Genomic DNA, 25,179 nt, shown 5'->3' with positions numbered 1-25,179 from the left:
AGATGGGAAATATACCATTGTCTGTGCATTTGCCACTCTCCTTCTGAAGTTTAGTATGGGATGAGGTTGGTGCAGTATTACAATTTATAGGAGCTTAACTAAGCCTGAAATCTTGGCCTCTTTGAAATAAGTGGAGCCAGGATTTCATCCTAATATATATATTTTGCATGACTTGTTCTGTGAACGTAGTTTGTTTGAATGCTGACTAGGTCTTCTGGTGGGCAAGTTTAAGTGTACTGTGATTTTATCCAGTCTGGAAATTATTGCAGCACAGGTAAACGGAGAGGATTTGCCATTAAAGCTTGTTAGCAGATTGTTGTTGCACCCATAAGGTATAATGTAAAGCAGAGGTAGGCAACCTGTGGCACACAAGCTGATTTTCAGTGGTACTCACGCTGCCTGGGTCCTGGCCACCGGTCCGGGGGGCTCTGCATTTTAATTTAATTTTAAATGAAGCTTTTTAAACATTTCTAAAACCTTATTTACTTTACATACAGCAATAGTTTAGTTCTATATTATAGATTTATAGAAAGAGACTTCTAAAAACGTTAAAATGTATTACTGGCACCCAAGACCTTAAATTAGAGTGAATAAATCAAAACTCGGCACACCACTTCTGAAAGGTTGCCAACCGCTGATATAAGATACGTCAAGTAAAAAAAATAGGGAGTATGAATTTATATACACCAAACAGGCAACCATCCTCCTGAAAACTATTTTCTTCCTTGTCTTAATATTGTACCTCATGCTATTTTGAAGCTGTTATATTATTTTAGATAAAGTTCTCACACACACACACAGCAGTTAGCAAAGAAATTAATTGTCCTATTAGGTAATCCAGGCCATTCCCCCTGCCGGAGTAGGGTATGTTCCCCGATAGTGTAGTATCAGTTAAATACTACAATTGGTTTACTTCTGGTAGTCTTGTTCTGTAGGATGTTATGATTTAAGTTGACCATAAAAATACTGCATACTGCCAACAACTTTATAATTCTCTGTATATGCTGTTCTAGCCATTATATACACGCATGCACACACAGGCCATGTCTACATCTAAAATTTTGCAGCGCTGGTTGTTACAGCTGTATTAGTACAGCTGTATAGGGCCAGCGCTGCAGAGTGGCCACACTTACAGCAACCAGCGCTGCAAGTGGTGTTAGATGTGGCCACACTGCAGCGCTGTTGGGCGGCTTCAAGGGGGGTTCGGGGAACGCGAGAGCAAACCGGGAAAGGAGACCAGCTTCGCCGCGGTTTGCTCTCGCGTTCCCCGAACCACCCTGCAAACCGCAGGGAAGGAGACCTGCTTGCTCGGGGGTTCGGGGAACGAGAGAGCAAACCGGGAAAGGAGACCAGCTTCGCCGCGGTTTGCTCTCGCGTTCCCCGAACCACCCTGCAAACCGCAGGGAAGGAGACCTGCTTGTTCGGGGAACGCGAGAGCAAACCGCGGCGAAGCTGGTCTCCTTTCCCGGTTTGCTCTCGCGTTCCCCGAACCCCCGAGCAAGCAGGTCTCCTTCCCTGCGGTTTGCAGGGTGGTTCGGGGAACGCGAGAGCAAACCGCGGCGAAGCTGGTCTCCTTTCCCGGTTTGCTCTCGCATTCCCCGAACCACCCTGCAAACCGCAGGGAAGGAAACCTGCTTGCTCGGGGTTCGGGGAACGCGAGAGCAAACCGGGGAAGGAGACCAGCTTGATTACCAGAGGCTTCCTCAGGTATGCTGGGATACCTGCTTATTCCACGGAGGTCAAGAAAAGCGCTGGTAAGTGTCTATACTTGATTACCAGCGCTGGATCACCAGCGCTGGATCCTCTACACCCGAGACAAAACGGGAGTACGGCCAGCGCTGCAAACAGGGAGTTGCAGCGCTGGTGGTGCCCTGCAGATGTGTACACCTCCTAAGTTGCAGCGCTGTAACTCCCTCACCAGCGCTGCAACTTTCTGATGTAGACAAGCCCACACATGCCACAGTCTTTTGATTATTTGGGAAAACGTGTTATAAATAAAGCTGTAAGGCCAGATTCAGTGAGACATCCCAGCACTGAAACTGGACATATTCTTTCAGAGCCAGCTTTAGCCAGTCAGTGGGCAGAGGGCAGACCCATCTAATATTCATGTAATTTTAGTGCTTGCAATTCTACTTATTTATTTTGAAGGTAGTGAAAGGGGGTGCCATTCACAACTAAGGAAGCTTCTTTTTTAATAATAGAACAAAAGGCAGGAAGTTCATGCAGACAGCAATTGAGAGAAACCATTTCACAGGAAAGGACTCTACATCCCTCTTAAATATGATCAATAACATCCCACTATTTGATTAAATTAATTCACCTAAAGGGTCATTTCCAGCTGCTTATTTTTGGACAAAAGTACATAAATGACCAAACTTTCAGGCAAGTTAATATTTGATTTGCAGATAACTGCATACATATTGGATTTGAAGGTTGCTTTCCAGAGGACTGCATTAAAATTGCAAGACTTTTCCATTATCCCTAATAATGGAACATGAAATTAGAAACTGGTTAATGGAAAGAAAAAAATTCTCAACTCTTGTCTGAAACTTCACATAAATTTCACTTTAAGTTAACAGTGTAGCTTTTCTCTCCTAAGTTCAGGACTGGAAAGGTAGATATTAGACTCCAAAATCAGTGGGATTTAGACTCCTTTTACCATGCATTTTGTAATTAGATACAAGAAACAATCAAGTTATAATTCTGTCTTGGTTTCTTCATTAATTCTAGAAGGAAGCCGTAATCAAGGTCTTAACTTGCTAATGGGCAAAACATCAAGATTCTAGGAGATCTGGGAGTTCATAAAAGTTTTTGTTTTGACTGTTGATACTTTTTTTCTTGGGGTTGTGTATCTGTGAGGGGGGTGAGGTGCAGAATCGTTTTCTTTGTGTTTTAATGAAAAAAGGAGAAAAATATTACTCATAAAAATACTAATACAGTCGCTTCTGTGAAGCTTCACAACACTCCTCTTTCAGCGTACCTCACTACTGACCTGAAATAGCATTTTGTTCCACATCTTGGTCTTTCTTGGTTTCTTTCCAAAATGTAGTGAACTAGCTTTCCCATGTAACCATTGGGACTGCCATCAGACAGCACCACAGAAATGTTGGTTTCCTTTACCATTTTTTTTCTGTTTCTGAATACTGTTGCAAATGTTCTATCTTTTAAATGTTTCTTTGTAAAAAGTAATAGATAATTACATTATTCTACAAAACCAAGGGTTTTTTTTTGACAAATAAAACGCTGGTCTTTTGCTACTGGCAACACAACTCAAGTTAGCCTGCAGCTCCTAAGTCCAATAGGTTTTATGGCCTCTGACTAATACCTGATGGACATTTGTTGCGTATAGATGAGCCAGATGGCAAACATTTGTTACTTCTCAAAATACACAGGCAGTCTTCAGTACTGAAAGTAGAGATATGCATTATCACTAGAAGGCAGTACCCTTCCTGACATTACATTACTGGATCAGCTAATTTATGTTTCTCATTATTCTGCTTTCTAGATGGTATCACTTTCTGGGAAGTAATTCTGAAAATGGTCAAACGATTAGAAACCTTTATTAGGCGGTCACAAAGCTACCTGTGAGCGTGCGACCCATCCTGCTTTCAACATAGCTTGATTTTTTTCCAAGTCTATTTCTCTTGCTGTATTGGACTCAGATAATCAGTGTCCATAACATTTCAATGCTAGCATGCTTCTTTTGTCTGTGGGTCCGCAATGAACAAAAAAAAGATGTTATTTACTCTAGACTTGAAAGTGAGGGGGGGAAACATACTTGTTCTATAACAGAAAGCAATAAAATTTTACTTCTGATTATATGTGCCTTTGATAGAAATGTACGTGGAACAATAATTCAGCAAGAAAAAACTTCAGAAAATGGAAATTAATTAGTTATCTTTCAAAAGCAATTATTTTTCTTCTTTAGACGTGGAAATCAATTAAATCTTAAATATGAATACCTTAGATTTTCTTAGTGATTTTTTTATATAGCAGTTCTTGTTCATAATGAGTTAATGAATGTTATAAACATATTACAGACATGAGTAGCATATGTAGTGGATATTTATAAGGACATCCGCAGAAAGCACGTAGGTGTTTATAAGCAATTGACTGACCTTTGGACTCTATAACAATGTATAACAACTGATTCATTATTTATTAATGTATTTATTAATCTTTTATAAACAGTTTATAAATGGAACACTCATATAAACCATAACCATTTATTTCATTTATCTGTCATAGCTTCTTTATTTTGAATGCTAGTGATTATAAGAAAACACCAATAAACTTTTCATGGTTCCCTTTTCTTTTTCTAGGTTTATTAGAAAACAAGGTCTGGACAGGCTTTTCCTAGAATGTGATACACACATGTGGCGCCTTGGAGACCGGAAAATCCCAGAAGGAATCACTCTGGATGGAGGGTCAGACTGGTTCCTATTGAACAGGAAGTTTGTGGAGTATGTCATCTTTTCCAGTGATGATCTGGTGACAAAGATGAAGAGGTTCTATTCGTATACTTTGCTTCCCGCTGAGGTGTGTGGATTTACAGAAGCCTCACTCTTCAAAGCTGTTGCTAAGCCTGATGCAAAGATCACTGAAGTCACTGGGATTCTCTGCGTTGACTTCAATGGGCTTTGGATTGGGCTCTATGTATGCTAACAGAAAGTAATTTTATGATGATTAAGCCTTTTGATGTTTCAACTACTTTTTTTTCCTTTGGTTGGTTAATTACATTATGAACTAGTTAAACTATTACAGAGTAACCAAAACTTGAAGTTTCCTTTGCTTACAAATGTCCTTCTATAAAGAATTTCAAAAACTAATAGGGATGGAGACCCATATCCGTAAGTAGCTTTCCTCATCGTATCCATCCCTCTTATTTAAAAAAAAAATTAAGAACTTTAAAATGAAAGATCTGCAAACAAAGATTTATTATTCAATTCAAAGCTCAGCTGGAAGGCACAGTCACACATATTCTAGATCACTCAGAAATCACTCCAGCTCTAAGTGATGCAGAAGGAAGTGCAGACTAGAATTTGTTTCAGTCAAACATGTAGCAGTTTGTCAGGATGGGTGTGTGTTATCTTCAGATAGAGCACATAGTCTGGCATTTTCACAGCGGCTATTATACACCTGCCCTGTCAGGTACATTGCTCCCATGGGTTGTCAGACTCTTTCTCCAAGGTACTAACGTGCTCTATACGTTCCCAAGTATCTGTGAGGAAGGCTAACCTAATGACTACCTTTTAATGATATCAGCCTTCCTCGGTGGTGGCACGTGAGTCTTTGGTGGATCAATGAGATCAATCTTGCAAATAGAAACCTTTTGTCATTCAGTTGAGCACAGTGGTTCTCATAATTTGATGGGGTTTATTATTCCACACACGTTAAATAATCTCCCTTTAATCCTACTTCTGCTAAAATTCACTTCTTCTCTCAACTCTGATAACCTTTTCATCCATTATCTTGCAGAGAATTTCTGTATCATTATGAAAGGACACAGGGCAATGAGTAATTGGGTAGTAGGTTTTTTTTTCCTTGCTTGACTGGGAATATATGCCTTTATGGGTTTAACCAGACAATTCAAGCGTAAAATCCATATTCACGGGGTTGTCATTTAACATTAAAAAAGGGTAGGGGATTATTTGGGGGTCAGCCATGCTAATGCTATGTCATTTATTTATAGATCATGCTATAGCAGTTTTTAAAGACAAGCCACTGCTCCTAAAAATCATCTTTTGCAGAGCTAAATTTGATCGTTTTGTACTGCTGCCCTTCACAAGGTTTTCTTATGCTTGGTCCATGTGTAACTTCTAAAAATCATTCTGCCTTTGCTGACCTGTTAACCTGCTACATTGGTCCCCATTACACAGGATTTATGTAATAGCTGAAATTATGATGATATAATTAGGAGAACCCAATAGGAATTCCTTGCTGCCTTGAGTCAGCAAATAAAGACTTACAATTTCAGAAGTAATTGCAGAAGACAGAATGTCCTTCTGGTAGTTGGAGTGAACGTTATTTTTCTGTATGAGATCACTCGGCTACCAGCACATTACAAGTAATCTTTGGTCTCTGAGGTAGACAGACTAACAGAAGAGTTGATTACGAGACTGTTTGTTTTTCCATCAGTAATGGTGGTGGAAGGTACAGGCTGAGAGTTATCATAGAAAACGCTTTGAAATTTATCATCAACGTGTCTCCAAGGAAAACAGTTATGAGCATAGTAGACCATAGAGCAACTTTGAAGACAAAATAATAGGGATCCCTTGAAGCAGGAATTTCTGGACAATTGAAATAAATACAGCGCAGTAATGAGAATGGTGCCTTTCAGTTTCAGGATCACAAAGCCAGTCATTCCAGAGGTCTAAAATGCTAGAACGCCTGTGGCCAATCAGCCTTTTGTAGTATGGCTTCACCCCAGACTTGATGATTGTTTGCCTGTGTCCGCACTGTGCTATGCTCTCTATCTTATTGAGGAGGGATCAAGGCAAAGCTGCAAGGGAAGGTAACTCTCTTCATTCTAGGGAGGATAGTCCAGGTCGGTCAAGGTTCAGGACTGTAGGCTGGTTTTCTGAGCTGAAAGTGAGGATGAAAACAGATGTCTGAGGAGCTGAATGTACTGAATTGTTATTTTCTTGCAGTCTTTCTTTCATACTGTCCTGGAAAATAGCCCTCACTGTGTCTCCATGGTGGACAACAATTTGCGCATCACTAACTGGAACCGTAAACTGGGCTGCAAATGTCAGTACAAGCACATTGTTGATTGGTGTGGCTGCTCTCCTAATGATTTCAAACCAGCGGACTTCCACAGATTTCAGGTAAGTCAGCTCTCTGCTCACCATGTGTCAGGTGGGCTGGTTTTTCACTTCTTTATCTCTTTGGTGTTGGGAAGCAGTCTAATTTCATGGCTATGGATTCAGGTTATGATGGAAGAATCTGTTTTCACTTTTTAAAAAGGAAGATTCTGACCCTCCTGGCTAAAGGGGAAAAGCTTGATAATGTGACCTGAGTGAACCCTGAAGGCTCAAAAGACAAATTTAAAGGACTCTTAACATTTGTAATTATAATTTTTAAAGTCATGATTTGTAAGGTTAATCTTATGATTTTGGGGGTTAGACATATGGTTTTTGGACACTTGGAGTTGGCAAAATTGCAGTATAGGAACCTTAAGATGTTTGATTTCCCCCTTATGCTACACTATGTAGGGAGGCATACGAGTGCAACATTGGATGGGCAGTGAGTGTGATTGGGCTCTGGGCTGTAATAGGCCTGAGTGCTTGGTTCTAACAATAAATTACGGTGTGTTGCATAAAGCCAGGTGTTACAGTTTGTATCTTTTCAAGCATTTCCCCATGCAAGGGGGCAGCGAACCACACATGAGAGAGGCAGCTCTTGGACTAGGGACCAGGTTATCAAATCTGCAGTTCATCCATCCTCCAGTCCCTGCAAGTTTCCTTTCGCAAAGCCTGTTTACTCAGGCTTTGTGTGGGGCAGGTTGCAATACCTCATGAAGCATAAATGACAGCCAGTCTGAAACAGAGACCTTGTTTCTGTTGAAATATACTATATCCCAAGCATGGCTAATGTCAGTGACAGAGGCACTCACAAAAATGCTGAACAAGGCATTTACCCTAAAAGAGCTTCTTTGACACACCTAGGCATCCCAGACTATGACCCAGTAAAGAGTCCAGCGAAGAATAAGTAAAAAAAAGCCTCGATAAACTAGAGAGAATCAGCAGAGTCTGACCCATTTCCAAGCTACAAAATATGCGTTAGCCACATTTCAGGGAATAATCAGGCAAACTGAGCAGTAAAAGCTCAGAAATCACAAGCCACAATATGCGGAAAAGGCGACTTCTGACTTATGCCTGATAAGAGAGTCCCTGAAATACGCATTTCACCACAAACATCACTCACAATTCCCAAAGAAATACAAAGTGTGTGATAGAGGGAGGAACTATCAGAGGGGTGAGCACATGATCTGAGCAGTCGTAGAGTGAAAAAGAATTTCTTATTATAAGATCTGTAGCACCTTTGAACTCTACCACTCCCCAAAGCTGGTACACAAAACCTGAACAAGATCAAATAAAGCCAGTCTGAAAGCTAACAAAGTAGAATTAAGAAGTGTATAACTACTAATACATCCAAAACTCTGTATAGTACAAAGCAGGAAGTTTAAAAGGGACTGATCAAAACCTAAGAGCCTCTGTCATTGATGGCACCTCTCCCAGAAGCCTGTTAACACTTTGAAACAGCAAATCTATACATATAAACTGTACAGCTAAATGATCGTTTTTCAGCCTTTTTATAGCCAATCTCCCTGTCCTTCTCAGAGCCCTACCAGGAATTGTGAAACGTATAACCTAACAGAAGTCATGTTCAGCTGACACTGTTTAAAATTCTGTTCTGGCTCCTCTTCCGGGCTTCTGCACTTCTACATCTGCATATTCTTTGCTCGCTGCTTGACCTCTTATAAGTTGTTCTAGTACTGCAGGGGATCCATGTCTCATGCTGACTGCTCATCGTGAAAAGTTTGCTCCATCTCCCCAGCACACAGTGAGTCATCATATGCGGGAGAGATGGAGCTGGCTCTCAGCGTGGGAATTGGTCTGTCCCGAGTGCTCTTCACAAACTGCTTTGTACAGATTGACTGTACTGCATTGTGCTTAATTGGTCTCCATGTAAGTTAACATGACAAAATCACTCCTCAGCCATCCCTTTTTACCTTTTATCTGTATCTAGTGGCCTAATTAGATACAATGGGCCATGTTCTGTTTTCACTGCCAGCAGTTTTTTACCTGGGGAGCATCCACTGATTTGGATGGAATAAATCCTGACTTATACAAGTGTCAGTGAAGTGGATAATCAGGCTATATATATATGTGTGTGTCCTCGAAGAGTTCATTGTCTGGGTTGATTCACTGACGAAAAAAATTAAAGGCACATGTTTAAAGAAGGAAGAAATGCAGAAAAGGGAAACAGCTACTCCGGACAGCTCATTGTCTTATGTTCCCCCACTGAGGTTCCCTTTATCCCCTCTTTGGCTGGGTCAGGTAACCTTACTGCACTTTGTGAAGGATACGATTGATTTTTCTTTTATTTTCCTTGTTTTCTGCCAATTGGGCACATGTGAATAACAAGAACTTGGTGTTCTCTGCATCCAGGCCTTCTCATTCCCTCACCACTGCAATTGAACTATAGGGGTCTCTGGCAAGGGAGACAGAAGAGTTCTCCCACTCAGTAGGGAGTGGCTGTCTTTCGCGGGACTTGGCAACAGCCCATTCCAGGAAAGCCAGTGCAGCTGGGCAGCAGTCATACTCTCTAATAAAAAACGATACCCCTCAAATGAACACTTGCTAGTGCAGAAGCCATTATCTTTGGAAATACAGAGGGTGGAGACTTCAGGAAGCAGTAAACATTGGTTAGGTATCTTTGGTTCCTCTCATTTATTGACCAGTGAGGATAAATCATCCTGAAGCCAATCCTGAAGGAAACCGCAATTTATAATCTCTCTCTCGCATTCTATCTTCTTTGTGTCAATATAGTGAGCTAGATTTGTACTGTTCTCAGGAAGGTGGCAAGGTAGCTTTAAGGCATTTATGTGCCTCCGGGATTCTGCCTGCTTTGGGAGCTTGTCGAGCACCTGGAGTAAGCTTGGTGAGTCCTAGGGGTGCTCTAATTTACAGCAGACTGCTGTGCAACCCTCTTTAGACCGAAGACCTAGTTCTTTGGCCAGTCTCTCTGCCACACCTTCCTTTTTATCCATCCATCACAGCCCTACGCTGTGGGGGCTGAGTATCCCAACCTTGTTCTGTTGCGGGACATCATATAAAGACCAGAACATGATCCTGAATCCAACCAATATTAACTATATCCTATGACAGCGCAAAACTCTTGCCCCATTTGTGGAAGAAGATAACAGCAATGGAATATAAATCTGTAGCTTCCGGACATCTCTTGCTCTCTTTTGCAAGCCCATCTCTCTCTCTCCTCCACCCTTTTCCACAGACCCATCTGTATTGTGTAGACTTTATCTTTGTGACCGCTAATCACCATGCTTCTTTGCCCCACTGACCTGCCCTGTATGGGTAGTACTAGCTTATTACTTCACATTCCAAAACATTTAAACCCACATGGGACATTTAATTAATTGGCTGAAGCAAGTGATGGAAAAAACTGTGCTTTTCCCAATATAGCTTATTTTACTTGGGGGCTGGAGGAGGGCTCCAGTAACTTATACCAGCAAAAGTGCAGTTTTGCTGGCATAAACTTTTGTCCACACTACTAGCCCTCTGCCAGTTACAGTACACTAGTTTAGCTATACTGGCAAAGCGCTCCTTGTATTGACCTGGCCTCACTCTGTCTTCTCCCGAATTAGATACGAAAGGACAGGATTAAACAGAATGGGAACCCAAAAAAGCAAGGGCTGTGTTGAGGATCATTGAACTTGTAGAGTTATAAAGGAGCTGTAATTTTCCACACCAAGTTCTTCCATCCCCTTCTAAAATGATTTCAAGCTAACTGACTAGCTATCCACGTACACTACTTTAAAATCCAAATAGATCCTGGAAATAGCCTCTTCTATTACTAGAAAGATGACAGCGTTTTTTCCTTAAAATTTCTGTTTTTCCTTTAATTTGATTAGCTTTCAGACAGGCATTGACTGTAACTTGCTTGCATTTAAATCCCCTAAACTGGTTAGCATATTCCTCTCATTTATATTTGATGAAATTCAGGAAGAGAAGATTGTTCATTTAGGGTTTCATGCAATGGTAACATGTTCCCTAAACTTTCTGTGTGTGCTCTACTACACTTTAGTGTGATGTTGATAGAAAGCCTTTCAATAAGTGCACTTGAAACATATTGTCTTGATCTGGAAACAATTATTGAACCTCTTCTTTAGTCTAATATCATACTGCATCCTAGCTGGTAGTTGCTCACTTATTTCTGATTGCAGAAAACCTTGTTCTAAAAGGGTGCAATCCACTCCTGTACAGAGGGTCAGCACAAAGCCTGTGCACTGCTTAAGACCCACGTAATTTTGAGGTCTTAAATAGGACTTAAAAGTGGTGTATAGATCTTATACTAGCTCTGTGCCAAAGGATGAGTTTGAACAAAAAGAAACTAAGCAGAGGCGGCTCTAGACATTTCGCCATCCCAAGCACGGTGGCATGCCGCAGGGGGCGCTCTGCCGGTCGCTGGTCCTGCGGCTCCGGTGGACCTCCCGCAGGCATGCCTGCAGAGGGTCTGCTGGTCCCGCAGCTCCAGCAGACCCACTGAAGCCGTGTGGGACCAGCGGACCCTCCGCAGGCATGCCTGCAGGAGGTCCACCGGAGCCACGGGACCGGCGGACCCTCCGAAGGAACGCCTGCGGGAGGTCCACCAGAGCCACCTGCCGCCCTCCTGGCGACCGGCAGAGCGCTCCCCGCGGCATGCCGCTCCAATTACGCACTTGGCATGCTGGGGCCTGGAGCCCCCCTGGAACTAAGGAATGCTTGTAAACAAAGAGTTTCTATATATTTTTATTATTGTGCATAATACTGGTCTTCCTGAGTGAAATAACTCACCAGGTACCCTCAATGATAAGTACAAAACTTCATGATACCAGTTATGTCTTGCAAACAACAGGTAGTGAATTGGTCTTTAGCAATGTCATTATAATAGGCAAATTCATCCTGGAAGTCAATGGAGTTACACCTGGGATGAATCTGGCCCAGTGAGTCGTACAATCCTGTTAAAAAATTTTCCACATGCTCTGACAAGAAGGAATTACTCAAAGATGCAAAATCTTTGGCCACAACAGCTTGTTTTTATAGATCAAAGCAAAGCAAACAGTGGGCTATTCATCCTCACTCTTCATTTCTCTATGCCTGGCTCATATCTGAGTACCCTTGGGAGAACAGTATACTTTGTCCATCTGGGTAAGGGTCACTAGGTTTGACCTCTTTAGGATTTTTATTTTATGTAGAACTCCCTGAGATAAATCAAGGTGACCCCTCTGATATCCTTTGCCCATCTTTGATCACTGATCCGATAGACATTATTCTTGGCCTGAGTTGTCTATCTGCTCTGAGACTGACTACTGTAAGACAGCAATTTAAGCTAAAGGAAATAGTCTCCTCTTCCCATTTTTTTTCTGTATTAGTATTATTATTTATTTGTTTATATTGCAGTACTGTATAGAGGCCCCAGACATGATCAGACCAGGGTGCTAGGCATTATACATATCTGTTGGGGAAGAAATGGTTGTCTTATCAAGAGTTTATAATCTAAGTAGACAAGATAGACAAAGAATGAGAGAAGAAACAAGGGCACAGAGAGGCAGGGGTGGCTCTAGGGATTTTGCCACCCCAAGCATGGCAGGCAGGCTAGGCTGCCTTCCGCTGCTTGCCTGTGGAGGGTCCGCTGGTCCCGTAGCTTCGGACCTCCCGCAGGCATGCCTGCGGGAGGTCCGAAGCCGCGGGACCAGCGAACCCTCCGCAGGCAAGCCGCCGAAGAGCGTCTGCCTGCTTCCCTCGCAGCGACCGGCAGAGCGCCCTCCGCGGCTTGCCGCCCCAAGCGCGCGCTTGGCGTGCTGGGGCCTGGAGCTGCCCCTGCAGAGAGGTGATATGACTTACCCAAGGTCACACAGCAGTTCAGTGGTAGAGCTGCTATTCACCAGGTCACGCTGCACCTTTTCTGTGACCCACTAATACAGCTATATGTCACAGATGACATTTTGGTTCACTTAACGAAGTTACCTACCAGATTCTAAGGGAATGATACATCCAGTGTGTTCACCTTTCTGTGTATAAAAGAAGCGCATTGTCTAAATCTCGGAGTTGACAATTTCTTACAATTATTGGTGATAGATTTCTATTTCACTGTTTCACTCTCTAGAGTGTATTCACACTTTTTATCTGTCTGCTATCTCCTATTCTTAGAGGAAACAAATTTAAATAGTCTCTGCAAAAGGAAAGCCAAACCCAAGTAAGCAGCAAACTCTTGATTTTTAGCTCTTCCACATGTTCCACTACCCCTTTCCCCAGTAGACTTCAAATCCTTTTCTTATGCAATGGCCACAGTCTTGTTGTAATTCTTATCTTTCTCTCTTCCTGCTGATTGTTATGTCCTGTCTTTATTTAGATTATAAACTCTTCGGGGTGGGAATCTTGTCTTCTATAGATTCTTTAAAGTGCACTTCTGTGAGCTGTAAAACCAAATATTTAGAATAAAATTCTGTCTGGCCCTGGACAGGTAAACAGAAGGCTCAAGGATAGGCCAAGATGTTTCCCTTTTTGTGCACTAGCACAGGGACCTTCTGCAATATGGTTGGAGGAAAGCACAGATTTTTATATAACACTTACTCTATCTCCAGCACTATTGCTTAACTTGTCTGTGGACATGGGTAAATGCTGCTTACGTCTTTAACTTCAGCCTGTTGCTTAGAACAAGAGGTTTGTGACTGGAAATGGGAACTAACTCTAAGGTATTTTTTCTTTCGTATCAACACAGCAAACCGCCAGGCCAACGTTCTTTGCCCGCAAATTTGAAGCCGTGGTGAATCAAGAAATCATCGGCCAGTTGGACTATTATTTGTATGGTAACTACCCATCTGGCACGCCAGGCCTCAGGTCGTACTGGGAGAATATATATGATGAGCCCGACGGCATCCATAGCCTCAGTGATGTCATTCTGACCATGTATCACTCATTTTCCCGCTTGGGCCTAAGGAGAGCTGAGACGTCATTGCACACTGATGGAGACAACAGCTGCCGGTTAGTTTGAAACTTCTTCTTTTTCCCTGCAAAAGCAGGAGTCTTAGAGGTACAGGGCCTGATCCAAAGACCAGTGAGGATCCCCTCTGACTTCAGTGAGCTTTATATCAGATCTGAATATTGGAGTGTGATGTACAGTACAGAGTGACTGTGCTGGACTAGAATGGAGTGAACAATTCACCCACCCTGGGCACTTCACCCACTTTTTTGGGTAGGCTGACATATGTACAGGGCTTGTCAGCTCTGGGTTTGATAAATTGCATATTTTCAAAGGTGTTTATACTTACTGATATATATATTGGTTGACATTATGTGTGTGATTTGTTTGATATACTTTTAAAGAGCACCTCTTATGCCTAGTCAGTAGTGACAGGTTCCATTTGGGTGGTGGGTTTTATTTATTAATTTAATGAGTATGTGTTTGTATTCACAGCTCCTAGATTCTTAGCCTTATTTCAGCAGAGGTCATGCTGACGTTTGTACTTGCCAGGAAGCAGAAGACAGGATTTCAGTCCCTCCAAAATGAGGGTTAACTATCTTTCCTGCTTTCCCCTGTATGAGCAGATTTTTATATGTGGTGCTCACTAGAACTAGTCACACAAGTTAAGTTTTCTTGAAGAGTTGCAGTAGCCTTCTGCTTAAAATGCAGCCAGTGATGTTTTTAAAAAGCAACAGGCAATTATTCCATTAATATGAATAAATTAATAATTGTTTTTAAAATCAAAGATGTTAAAGACACACTTTTTTTTATTGAAGGTTTCCAGCTATAAATCAAGTGAAGAAAAAACCATTTTAACAAATGCTTATAGTTAAACAGATTTACTTTCATTCGTTTCAAAGCAAAGCTAAGTCTTGTGGTAGGTGTTTGTTGTCTGCACTCACATGTTAAAGCTCTTTATTTTCATCACAAGGATATTGCATCCTTTAAATCTTCCCTTATATTGTATGGTTCCCTTTCTGCTCTAAAACGTGCCCTTCTAGTTTTTACCCTAACAGAAAACCCACTCAATCTAGCTCTGCGAGTGCTAAAGTCATTCCTTGCAGTTTGACAAGTGGAGTTGGTCCTTCATGTGCTCTTGAGCAGAAATCTAATTCTCTGACATTCTTAGTCAGTCACCAAAGTGCTGAGTCCTGTCCCACTTGTGAAGCTCTGGCAATAAGTGATCTAGATTTCTATTACAGCCCTACCAGTAAAGGCTCTTGCTACAAAGCAATAAAAGATCAATAATGATTAGATATAAATAATAACTGGGTGCATACCATCTCTGACTTGAAAGAGACAGATCTGGTGACTGCCAAAGTCACTTGGCTTGTAGCAATTTAACCAACACAGGAAAAGAGAGCTACATGTGATGGGTAATAAAATCATATTACAATTGCTTTATGTTCTCATTCCTTTTGCCAACATTGTGATGATTATTTATATTATCTTACTGCATGTATATAGAGCCTTTCATCTCAAATGATCACAAAGTGCTTTTCAAGCTTAAACTGATAGATTGTATACAATCTAATCGCTTCATCCACCATTGAAATGCAACCACCTCTGGGGTGAAATATAGCTGTTTAACCCTACACAGCAAAACTATGCAACAGTTTAGGGCAGGAAGTGAGGACTGTCATATCCAGTTGAAACTGCATTTGGATACTTGGGCTAAACTTCAAAAAACATTCCATGCAGGTTGTTAATATCTGATTATGTAGCAACAAGTACCATCCAATGTACATTTTATAGGAATGGCTAGTCCTTACTTTACAAAACACAACTCTTCCCCTTTTGGCATCTCCACCCCTGTGTGTTTGTGTTTTCTCTTCTTTCCTGCCTCTCTCTCTCGTAAGTTTGGGTTTCTTCAAGGTAATAGACTTGGATTGGGTTCCTTGGCTGTATCACTTTTGCTGTAGGGCTGGCAGCAGCGCGACATCAGATGATATTGCATTCACCACCCCAGTTTATTTCACACTGCTGTAGGCACCACAAGGAAAAGTCTACAGCTCAAGATCACATTCAGAGTCACTCCCATGCTGCAACCAGTGCCTATGAGAAATTGTTGCTGCCCAAAAGATTTCTGTAAAAGAAATTGTCCGACAGACTTCACCTAAAGAGGGGTTGACCACTGCCTCAAAAAGATGCACCCCCGGCAGAGTGTTCTTGAACTAGATGATATTATGTCGACATATTCAGTGCAAGCCACATTAGAGGGTGTTGGGATTTAATTTATTTTTTTTCCCCTCTAGACATTTTTCCCAGCTGCTGCCATGAGATAATATACTCTGACTGTTTCATGGATACTGTAAATATTTGCTGCAACATATATGTAAAACAGGAGGTCTTAGTATTCAGAACAGAAGTTAGTTTGTTGCCTGTACTGGCTGCAGTGCTCTGTTTGCTGTGTTTTAGCAGAGTCCATCAGTGTCAGCCTTGTTTGTATTCTGCCTTGCTATGTTTATTTCTCATGCTCTAGACATTTCAGCCTTGGTGGTACTGGGTTTCTTATAAAGCAGCATTGTTCCTGGCTGGCTGTCTTCATTGCTAGCTCCCTGTGAGGTTATATTATGGGGAGTCTGGTTTTAGCAAGCTAGGTTTTGTGGGGAGATGTGACACCAGTAGGCTTTCAGTGGGTCTGTCACATATTTGTTTGAGTACTTACAGTAGACTAACAGTTAATTACAAGATTGTAAGAATTGCAAGTGATACTGATGCCAGAGCCATAAATTATACCTTTTTCTATATTGTTAAGAAAATCTTTTTCAGGATGAAAGAACGAGTGAGCCATAAGTTTTAAGTCATTTAAATCTGTGGCCATGGTGTCTTTTATTTCAAGAGCTTAATGAAAAGCTACTAAATTTCCTGGTTAGTCTTTCAAAGGGCATATTGACACAGCAAGTTACTGTGCGGACAGTGCTGCAGTGCAGTGGAAGTCCTGGAATGCGGCTCAGTGTACTTCAGTATAGTACACTAAGCCGCATGTTGGGATTTTCACTGCACTGCTGTTGGCAAGCTGGTGCACTGTAGATTCGCACCCTGACTTACTGCACGGGAACTCGCTGTGTAGACCAGTAAAAATGGTGATGATCCCGGGCACAAGCAGTCCCAACCTTCCACTAGCAAGAAGGTTGTGTTATAAAAAGTTTGGGCCAGATCCTTCTCTCCATTTTACCCATGCAGCCCCTTTGTGAATAAATCCAGTACTCCTGAGAGTGAGACTTAGGCCAGGTCCAGACTAGAGCTTTAAATCGATTTTAAGAGCTCTAAATCGATTTAAAGCTGTAACCGTCCACACTACAGAGTGCATAAAATCGATTTTAAGGGTCCCTAAAATCGATTTTGGAACTCCATCAAAACGAGAGGAGTAACCCCAAAATCGATTTTTTAAAATCGATTTTATGATAGTGTGGACGGCCATCGAAGTTAATGGCCTCCGGGACGTATCCCACAGTGCTCTAGTGGCCGCTCTACACAGGTAAAGGTACTCTTCTGCTGGCCAGGTAAACAGGAAAAGCCCCGGGAAGTTTGAAATTCCATTTCCTGCTTGCACAGCGTGGAGCTCTCAGCAGCAGAGAGAAGAATGCAGTCTCCTGAAAATAGGAAAAGAGCTCCAGCATGGAGCACACAGGAGTTACTCGATCTGATAGCTGTATGGGGAGAAGAGTCAGTGCTTTCAGAACTGCGCTCGAGCAGACGAAATGAGAAAACCTTTGAAAAAATTTCTAATGCCATGCGGGAGAGAGGACATACCAGGGACTCCTTACAGTGCCGAGTGAAAGTGAAAGAGCTCAGACAGGCGTATCAGAAGACCAAAGCAGCAAAGGGCAGGTCAGGCTCTGCCCCCAAAACATGCCGGTTCTACGACGAGCTTAACGCAATATTGGGGAACAGCGCAACGACGAACCCCCCCTTGTCTGTTGATTCAGAGGTGGGCGTTGTGATTCCTGCAACTACGGAAGATTTATGTGATGGCGATGATCAGTATGATGAGGACCAAGAGGAGGAGGCTCCAGCAGAGAGCACAGAGCATTTTATCCCCCCAAACAGCCAGGATCTTTTCCTCACCCTTACTGAGGTTCCCTGCCAGCCATCTCAAGGCAGTACTCCAGAAAATGAAGCTGAGGGACCATCCTCTGGTGAGTGTAATTTTTTTTTACTAAAAGCTTCAGTTTAATGTAAGCCTTTTTTACTGGGTGCTTCAAATCACTACCTGTACTTAGAGTCACTGACCAAGTAGATTAAAAACCTTTCCTAAAACAGTGACCCATGAGGTGGTTTTTAGAAAAGTCTCCATTGTTACAGGGCGGATTCATCCTGCTTGTTCGGGGACCGTGAGAGCAAACCGCGGGAAGCTACTCTTCTTCCCTGCTTTGCTCTCGCGTTCCCCGAACAAGCAGGGCTCCTTGCCTGCGGTTTGCTGGGTGGTTCGGGGAACGCGAGAGCAAACCGCGGGAAGCTACTCTTCTTCCCTGCTTTGCTCTCGCGTTCCCCGAACAAGCAGGGCTCCTTGCCTGCGGTTTGCTGGGTGGTTCGGGGACCGCGAGAGCAAACCGCGGGAAGCTACTCTTCTTCCCTGCTTTGCTCTCGCGTTCCCCGAACAAGCAGGGCTCCTTGCCTGCGGTTTGCTGGGTGGTTCGGGGAACGCGAGAGCAAACCGCGGGAAGCTACTCTTCTTCCCTGCTTTGCTCTCGCGTTCCCCGAACAAGCAGGGCTCCTTGCCTGCGGTTTGCTGGGTGGTTCGGGGAACGCGAGAGCAAACCGCGGGAAGCTACTCTTCTTCCCTGCTTTGCTCTCGCGTTCCCCGAACAAGCAGGGCTCCTTGCCTGCGGTTTGCTGGGTGGTTCGGGGAACGCGAGAGCAAACCGCGGGAAGCTACTCTTCTTCCCTGCTTTGCTCTCGCGTTCCCCGAACAAGCAGGGCTCCTTGCCTGCGGTTTGCTGGGTGGTTCGGGGACCGCGAGAGCAAACCGCGGGAAGCTACTCTTCTTCCCTGCTTTGCTCTCGCGTTCCCCGAACAAGCAGGGCTCCTTGCCTGCGGTTTGCTGGGTGGTTTGGGGAACGCGAGAGCAAACCAGGGAAGGAGAGTAGCTTGATTACCAGTACAATCTACTACAGGGATTACTAGCCATTATTAACTTACCATTTTCTCCGGACATGGTCTGTGTGCTCCCCTGACCTGCGTCTGAGCAGAACTCTCTGTCCTCAGCCACAAGCAATAAGTATTAAAGGAATCATAAGGTGACCTTTTGGTAAAGTAAAATGTTCAAGGTTCGGTAACAGGCACAGGTCAGTGAGGGGAGAGACTGTATGCATGGTTGTGTGAAATGTGTCTCTTATGATTCTTTTATCACTCTTTCCAAACCCCACCCCCCCACACACAGCTGCACATTTCTCCAGCCTCCCTCTCGCTTCTCATCTACGTGGGGGGGGTATCATAAGAAGACTGAGGAAAAGGAGGACGCGTGAGGACATGTTCACCGAAATTATGGCAGTAACCCGTACAGAGAGAGCTCAGCAGGGAGAATGGAAGCAATTTGTCGCAAAGTACAGGGAGGCTGCCAGTGAACGCGAAGACAGGAGGGACCAACGCGAAGACAGGAGGGACCAACGCGAAGACAGGAGGGACGCCAAAAATGATGTCAGGTGGCAGGAAGATCAGCGCTGGCGAGCAGCAACTCTGGATCTTCTTCGTGATCAGACTGACATCCTCCGCGATATGCTGCAAGAGCTCCGTGGTTTCAGAATGCCCCTACAGCCCGTGTATAACCTCCCTCAGTACTCACCCTGTCCCACACCTTCCAGAACCAGGCGTGTAAGAACGCGTGGGGGAAGGCTCTCTGCACCAGCCCCCTCCACTGCTGCGGACACTCCAACCAGAAGGCTTTCATTAGATTGAAAAGCCCTTTGTGTCCTGTTTTTTCCCTCCTCTAATGATCCAAACTTCTCCCATGGCACCTTTGCCTATTCTTACTCTCAGGTCATGCTATTAAGGCAGTGTGACTGTAGTTTGGTAATGAACTAAAGCAAGCAGCTTTGGAAAGCTGCACGGAAGCTAGTTATCAGCATCAGGATTTGACAATTGGGGATATGGGTAATAAAGGGAAAACAAAGAAAGCAGCCATACCGTAACCTGGTCCATGAGAATTCTTTTTCTGTCTTCTCTGATGCACTTTCTTCTTTCAAACCTCCCTCCCCCTTCCTCCAAACCTCCCTCGCTCCGTCCCCCATAGAACGCTGAGTTATGAAATTTCATGCACAGTATTGTAACAACAAGCATGATGCTTGATTGATGAAAGGGTCTGATTTTAAATAAAGAACACAATTCTTGTAACAAATAGTAGTAACTTTATTTTCAATAAAAAAGCAGTTAAGGAAGGTTGCAGGTACTGTGCCTAGCAGCAGACGGAAGCAGCTAATGGTGGAGGTAGGTAATAATTGGGAAATACAGAATTATATGTTTTCCAATGGACAGCTCTCGCAAGTAACCTAAGCAAGCAATTGAGGAATGCTGCAGGCAAAGTATCTTGCAGCAGCAACACTGCATAGACGGGGAGGGCAGCAATCAATTGAAAGGAAAATCAGCATTCAAACTGTACCCTGGCCCATGAGGAAGCTACTTTTCAGTGCTTCTCTGATGCGCACAGCATCCTGGTGAGATCTTCTAATTGCCCTGGTGTCCGGCTGCGCATAATCAGCGGCCAGGTGGTTTACCTCAGTCTCCCACCCCGCTATAAAGGCCTCCCCCTTACTCTCACAGAGATTGTGGAGCACACAGCAAGCAGCAATGACAAAGGGGATATTGGTTTGGCTAAGATCTGAGCGAGTAAGAAGCGTTCGCCATCTCGCCTTAAGCCTGCCAAATGCACATTCTACCACCATTCTGCACTTGCTCAGCCTGTAATTAAACAACTCCTGAGCACTGTCAAGGCTGCCTGTGTATGGCTTCATTAGCCAGGGCATCAAGGGGTAGGCTGGGTCCCCAAGGATAACTATAGGCATTTGGACATCTCCAACTGTTATTCTCTGATCAGGGAAGTAGGTCCCTTGCTGCAGCCGTTTAAACAGTGTAGTGCTCCTGAAGACACGTGCGTCGTGAACCCTTCCTGGCCATCCCACGTGGATGTTGGTGAAACGTCCCTTGTGATCCACCAGGGCTTGCAGAACCATCGAAAAGTACCCCTTGCGGTTAATGTACTGGGCACCCTGGTGTTCCGGTGCCAAAATAGGGATGTGGGTTCCATCTATGGCCCCCCCACAGTTAGGGAATCCCATTGCAGCAAAGCCATCCACAATGGCCTGCACGTTTCCCAGAGTCACAACCTTTCGAAGCAGCAGCTTAATGATTGCTTTGGATACTTCCAGCACAGCAGCCCCCACAGTAGATTTGCCCACTCCAAATTGATTCCCGACTGACCGGTAGCTGTCTGGCGTTGCAAGCTTCCATATGGCTATTGCCACTCGCTTTTCCACTGTGAGGGCTGGTCTCATCCTGGTATTATGCCGCTTCAGGACAGGAGAAAGCGAGTCACAAAGTTCAAAGAAAGTGCTCTTACGCATGCGAAAGTTCCGCAGCCACTGCGAATCGTCCCACACCTGCAGGACTATGCGGTCCCACCAGTCAGTGCTTGTTTCCCGTGCCCAAAAGCGGCGCGGAACGGGTAGAACCTCACCCATAACCGTCAGGAGCTCCAACGTGCAGGGGCCCGGGGAGTCAGAAAACTCGTTCTCCAGTTCGTCATCGCTGTCGTCCCCACATTCAAGCATTCTCTCTTGCATTTCTGCATCATGGGTCAGCAGTGATAGAACGAGAATGCGTGAATTATTTACAGCATTCGCGATCAAGGACAAGAGCAGACCTGGATCCATGCTTGCTGCAAAATGGCGTTTCCCTCACTGCAGCCAGTAAAAACAGCGCGAACTGACTGTGTGCCGTTTACAGGAAGGGGGGGGGGCTGTACCCAGAACCACCCAGGACGGGGACTTTGATCCCATCATGCACTGGGCTAGTAACCCATAATTCCAAAGGGCAGGGACCCGTGCAGGAACTGTGGGATAGGTACCCAGAGTGCAACGCTCAGGGAAAAGATGGACGCCAGGGAACATGGACGCTCAACATCGATGTAAGTAGCCCTAGTGTGGACGCGCAAAATCGATTTTATAAAGCCTGCTTTATAAAATCGATTTTAATAAAATCGATTTTACCCTGTAGTGTGGACGTGGGCCTAGTTGCATTGACTTGAATTGGGCACTAGCTCAGCCAATGCATCTCCTGTGCCCTGACTTGTAGTGCCCTCTACTGTTCCCATCATGGGACTCTCTTGAAGAAAGCGTACCAATCATTTCATGCTATGTGGTGGCTTTGTGATGTGAGACTAACCATCAGTGTGGTGATTTAATTTAAGAATGGTTGGAGTTAGAAGAAAGCAGCAGGAGAAGAGCTCTGTGGTGCATCCAGTCTTTGGCAATCGGAAGATAGAAGGGCTTTCCTTGAATTTGTATTTTTCATTTTTGTGTAGCAAATATAATATTGAGAACTGGTTCACGATGACCACTGTGTAATTTTAATGTAATTGTAAATGGCAAATCATGTAAAAGAGGCATCCATTTTTACCGTAGCAGTGAGCGATACTTGGATGAGATAGTGATGGGGGCCATAAAAACAGAGAGACAGATAATGAGATATGATCACACGTATACATAAAAAACATATCTTCTGCTTTAGTGTCCAGTACTGCTTTCAAATATTCATAGGTTGGTAGGGCTGTTTGCTCCAGTTACTTAATGGACTACTTTTTACACCTGTACATTGGTATCAAAGCTTTCTGAAGTCGCAAGGGTAAGGAATTTTATAACAGTAATTATGTAAACAGTGAACATTTATTAATGTCATAGAACTGACACCAGAATAGCTAGAAACTGGCCAAGCTGCATTTCTCTCCATTTGGTTGGGAAGTTTTTCTCTTTGGCCTACATCTACAAATTTATTTTTTCTTTTATTTTGGCTTCTCAGACGTGAGGCAAAAAGGCCCCATTCTGCAAAGACTTACTCCTGTGCTTAGCTTTACACACTACGAATAGTCCATTGAAGGCACTCAAGCTACTTATAGTGTGGAAGATTAAGTACATGCAGAAACAGGGCCAAAGAAGCAGTGGATTCTCCCTGAAACTCAGTGCAGTCATATCTTCGAATGGAAGGCCCTTTTCATTGATACTTCAGGGTTGTTAGAAACGTATCAGGTCTGTGGATTCTAGTGCTATGTAACTGTATTGACAGTAATGCTCCTCTGTCGTCACATTATTCAGAACCAACTGGTATAAACACAATTCACAGTTTCTTCTCTGCAGAGTTCCCTTGCTGGAATTTTGTAAGCCAGAATAGGGAGCATTGGCAGAGTTCTGTGTATGAAAGAGGGAATAAGAGGCTGCTTGACTTTGCCCAACTCTAGCCAATGCTATTAGGGTTGGTTTCATGAAATCCAGGATATGTCTAGACTGTAATACAGAACCTACGGTACCGAGCCTCAAAGTCCAAGTCAGCTGACTGGAGCTTACAGGGCTAAACACGGCACTGTAAACATTCAGGCTCAGGCTAGAGACCAGGGTCCGAAACCCACCCCCTCATGGAGTCTGAGAGCCCAGGCTCTAGCCCAAGCCCACAAGTCTACATTGCAACTATAAAGCCCCACAGCCTGAGCACGACAAGTCTAAGTCAGCTGACCCAAGCCAGTCATGGCCATGCTGTGAGTCTTTTACTGCAGTGTAGACACATCCCCGCTGACCACCCCTTCCCTTACAAAATGAAATTAGAGAGGGACTTGAACATGGCTTGAAACTGGATACTCCTGTCTTTGAGGAGAGTTTGGATTTGGTTTTGACATGGACTTCACTTTGGAGTGGAACCCAAAATCTGAACACCCCTGAATCTGGAAAAACTTTGGATCTGAACTTTGTAGCTTGGTTTCTCTACCACTCAGTAAAATAATATCTTCAGAGTTCAAACTGTCCACCTTTGTGCAGGACCTTTTAAGCAGAAAGGATTAGTAAGGAAATGGAATTTTCTGGTCCAAAGAGAAAGCGTAAAAGTTTAGCTGTGAATGCCTTTTAAAAGAATGCATGTTCTTACTAACAATTTTTTGTTTGAGTAATCCGAAAAGCCTACGAATATCTGATAACAAGTAATGAACAAATTTAATCTCTCTTAATGTTAAAGCAGCATATTTCTTAGTTGAAACAATTGTCCTTTTAAACCATTAGCCTGAAGTAAATGGTGATTTCATGTGTCTGATTTTTCATAATCCATGTCCATGTGCGTATACTGTGTTTTTTACAGGTACTATCCCATGGGCCATCCAGTTTCAGTCCAACTCTACTTCCTTGCTGATCGTTTTCAGGGCTTCCTAATAAAACATCATGCAACAAATCTGGCTGTCAGTAAACTAGAGACTTTGGAAACTTGGGTGATGCCAAAGAAAATGTTTAAGATTGCTAGTCCACCAAGTGATTTTGGAAGGCTGCAGTTTTCAGAGGTAAGCATTCCTAACTAGAGCAGTCCTAGCCATTTCGCTGGCCAGGGCGCATTTTTGGTACAATCCCTCACCCCATCCCCCTTGTGCAGCCAAGCCACACACAAAAAAAAAAAATGCCCACAGCCTGCCAATTAGTGGAGCAAAAACACTCAACCAATCAGCCACTTCTTTGACAAACAACTGGTGAATTTGTATGTCAATTCATCAACTTTTTCAAATGCATTTTAGACAAGTCTGAGGCAGAGTGGCTCAGTGCGTTAATGCACAAGTCCTTCATCATAGGAAATATTGAGGCAAATCATGGTTTATGGCCCAACCGTGTAACATGGTGAGCACTTCCTGCAATATTGTAAATGCCGTCAGATTCCCTTAAGTTAAGTGGCAGATGAGGGCAGTTATCTCACAACAGGTGGTCAGTACCTTACAGAACTTATCATCTGTGTCAATTTCCCCTTCCAGAGAGACTTGGGGATTTTGGGGAAAAGGGCACTGCAGCTCCAGATTGAGGTGGACTGTGTGATGGAGCCAGCTCTTTACGCTAGCCTGTGCTATTAGATTCTCCCTCCTGTGAGCACCCTGAAAAAATTAAAATTTGGAAAAGTCAGGGAGTATGGGTAGAATATTGATGTAGGGACATCAAAGAGAAAATTATCACAGCAACGGCTGAGATTTACCCACAAATCCTGTTATTTCCTGCTGGGATTCGTCCCATTTTCGGACACACACACACTGTAAAAAATGTACCCCTAAAATACATCATGAGAAATAGACCAATAATAGAATTTGACATCTATATTGTATTTTAAACATATAACTGTCTAAACAGTTAATTTCTTAATGTTTCTTGTTAAGCCACAAATTTCAATTAAAGCATAAAATTGATTGAACAAATTTGTTCCCAG

The 25,179-nt window shown here is 43.4% G+C and overlaps 1 protein-coding gene across 1 annotated transcript in view; it reads left to right on the top strand.

Moving 5' to 3' along the window:
• The window catches only part of XYLT1 (xylosyltransferase 1), a 328,154-nt gene that overhangs the window by 279,072 nt on the left and 23,903 nt on the right, over positions 1–25,179 (top strand). Inside the window, exons 7-10 of the mRNA XM_050967712.1 lie at positions 4,323–4,539; positions 6,651–6,827; positions 13,504–13,766; positions 24,082–24,277. Coding sequence (XP_050823669.1) covers positions 4,323–4,539; positions 6,651–6,827; positions 13,504–13,766; positions 24,082–24,277 — 853 coding nt within the window. The remainder of the gene's footprint in view (positions 1–4,322; positions 4,540–6,650; positions 6,828–13,503; positions 13,767–24,081; positions 24,278–25,179) is intronic.

This window comes from Gopherus flavomarginatus, chromosome 9, assembly GCF_025201925.1.
Source record: "Gopherus flavomarginatus isolate rGopFla2 chromosome 9, rGopFla2.mat.asm, whole genome shotgun sequence".
In the NCBI taxonomy this organism is placed as follows: Eukaryota; Metazoa; Chordata; order Testudines; family Testudinidae; genus Gopherus; species Gopherus flavomarginatus.
Note: the sequence above shows the minus strand (reverse complement) of the source record. Positions and strands in the feature narration are given on the sequence as shown.